This window comes from Prunus persica, chromosome G4 (assembly GCF_000346465.2).
Source record: "Prunus persica cultivar Lovell chromosome G4, Prunus_persica_NCBIv2, whole genome shotgun sequence".
In the NCBI taxonomy this organism is placed as follows: Eukaryota; Viridiplantae; Streptophyta; class Magnoliopsida; order Rosales; family Rosaceae; genus Prunus; species Prunus persica.
Window position 1 is genome coordinate 5,013,786 of NC_034012.1, and position 2,619 is coordinate 5,016,404.

A 2,619-nucleotide genomic window follows, 5' to 3' on the forward strand; every position below is an offset into this window, starting at 1 on the left:
CAACTCGCTTAACTTCGGAGTTCCTACAACACCGAAGCCAGTGAGCTCCCAAAAGGCCTCGTGCTAGATGGATGCGGGTGTGCACATATAAGGCACATCACCCACTCTCCGTTGGTTGATGTGGGATCTTACAGCCACTTCAATCAAACTGATGAGGACATTAATGTACAGTTATGGAAGTCTCTGATTGCTCAGGAGCTCTTCCTACTTCACTTTCTATTCATTAATAATGAGCTTTCCTTGTTCATGTTCTTAACTTCCTTTTCTGTCTTCTTTGTGCTTCTAAAGCTTAATACACCTCTCATATAACACATTAAATTATAAATAGGGGTAGTTTTGGAATCTGAAAAATATAATAAATTAGATTTTAAGTCATATTAGGTAACTGTTTAGTTGGATCCTAGTCATTGGGTATTATTTGAAAAAATTGGGTATTTTAAATAGAAAAATAAAAGGAAGGACTGTAGATGATTTTAAATGAATTTTATGGGTGTAACCTCAATTTACTATTATTTTTACTATGGTTTAGTTTTGGCCGCCAATCATTTCATATTTTAATTCCTTCTCTTAAACAGTTGGCAAATTGATTAGTACTTAAAGTAAAAATTATTTCTGTCTTGTGGTGTTGGTTGTGAGGATCACTTGCAAGACAACCTTGGAGAACCATGGCGGCCAAAGTTCGTAGGCTACAACACAGATTTGCAATTTGAAGCTATTGTAGATAGATATGGATTTCTCTTTTCACACATCCATTAACCTTTGGAGTTCGGCCTTATCAATTGCGGGTACAGTTTTGACTAAACCATTCCAGGGTTGGGCTTTGATCGGCCACTTTTTGCACTACATGTTCATCAACCACTAGCCCAATGAATTTTACTTCAAAACCCAACTTCTATTGTGGGTTTTTGAAGAGTTGGGCAGTGGTTGTTGATGTTTTTTTCTTTTTGCTAAAGTTAGAAAGGTGGAGGGGGTTTTCTCTCTTACACATACTACCAAAGTACCATAGGGTCGAACCACTCAAAGATTTGATAACATTAGAAATGCAAGTCTGTTTATTACAAGAGTTGATGAGTTTGTCAAATTAACTACCGCTAATATGTATAGTTCATGCGAAATTAACAATTAAAACATGGTCTTATTTGTGCATTGGAAAAACATGGACTTATTTGTCTTAATAGTTGTCTGGTTTAATCGGTCTGAAACTTAGAATAACTCACCATATGGAAAGCGAGCCTAATGGTCTATTATATATTATGTAAGAGATCATAGCACAGCAAAGTTGGTATTAATAAAATGGATTAAGGGGTGAAAAACCATAGAAAAAGTCCATAAATCTGAACTTACAAAATTTGATGTGTTTGTTTCAACTTTGAAGTATAGAATTGTTGTGTTTCATTTCACAAAAATACTAAAGAAAATCACTAGTATTGAGCTTAGGATTAAACTACCAAACAATCGAATACTTATTTGATTTGGTTTGGTTTGGTTTTCTCCCCTGATTTTAGCTCAAATTGTAGCTCTCAACGATGAAATGATTTGGTCGTCCAAACCGCATCGGACAATTTGTAAATACAAACAATATATGAAATGAATGAAATCACATGGCCAACATCAGAATGATCCATGCTTACTCGTCGATTTCCGCAAGTTTTTCTTAATAATAGATCCATGCTTTCCATATGATGAGTTTAATAACTGAAACTGGATTCAAGCATCGCTGTTTATGGATTTCCTGACAAAACCTGTCGGAACAATCCATCGTGTGCAGAACACCAAATATTATAAAATTTCAGAGAGGCCTTCGCAATCCTGGCATGATATACTCGAGTAGGATTGAGATGGGGCTTTTAAAATTCCATCTGCCATTCTATTGTAGACTTTTATAAAGAAATGTCAATCTGTTTTTGCTAATATTAGAATAGTCTACGATGGCTATAGTGCCCCCATATTTGATACATATTCACTGCCAAATTAACAATTAGAAGATGATCCAAGCATGGGAAACACGTAGTGGACTTATTTCTTTCAGTGAAATTATAGAATACTACATTATTATGACCACGTGGTACATCTTGTACACATGTTATAACATGGGTGGACGGCATAATTTATTTTCTCCCTTTTAGGGAATAATATCAATAAATATTCATTTACATTATAACACGTGTACACGACGTACCACATGACCGTACCATTGTAGTATCCTATAATCACTCACATGAAAGGGGGCCATTTTGGCGAGAATATAGACTTATTTGTCTTAATTGGTGTCTGGTTTAATCCGTTGAAACTTATAATAATAACTCATTATATATGCAAAGTATGGTCTATTATTATGTAATAGTCATGGCAAAGCAAAGTTGATATTAAAAAAATGAAAGGAGACCAAGTTGCCTACAGTAGCTCGATGAAAGCCCAAAGAACAAGTCGAAAATGGCGTGCTTCGGCTTCATTATAAATACTGCCCAAGTCCGTTATCTTGTCACACAGCCAATAATTAAAGCAAGAAAGCCCAGCCCCTAACAATGAAGTTCCGAAACACTCTAGCACTTTTCATTCTCTCTGCTCTTTCATTCTCAGTGAATTACACATGAGCTTTGGTTGATTTCAAGGATCTGA

General features: G+C 35.4%; 1 protein-coding gene across 1 annotated transcript in view; it reads left to right on the forward strand.

The window, feature by feature from the left end:
* The window catches only part of LOC18780523 (berberine bridge enzyme-like 7), a 6,456-nt gene continuing 6,327 nt past the window's right edge, over nucleotides 2,491–2,619 (forward strand). Inside the window, exon 1 of the mRNA XM_007212936.2 lies at nucleotides 2,491–2,574. Within this exon, the coding sequence (XP_007212998.2) occupies nucleotides 2,526–2,574 (49 nt within the window). The 5' untranslated portion in view covers nucleotides 2,491–2,525. The remainder of the gene's footprint in view (nucleotides 2,575–2,619) is intronic.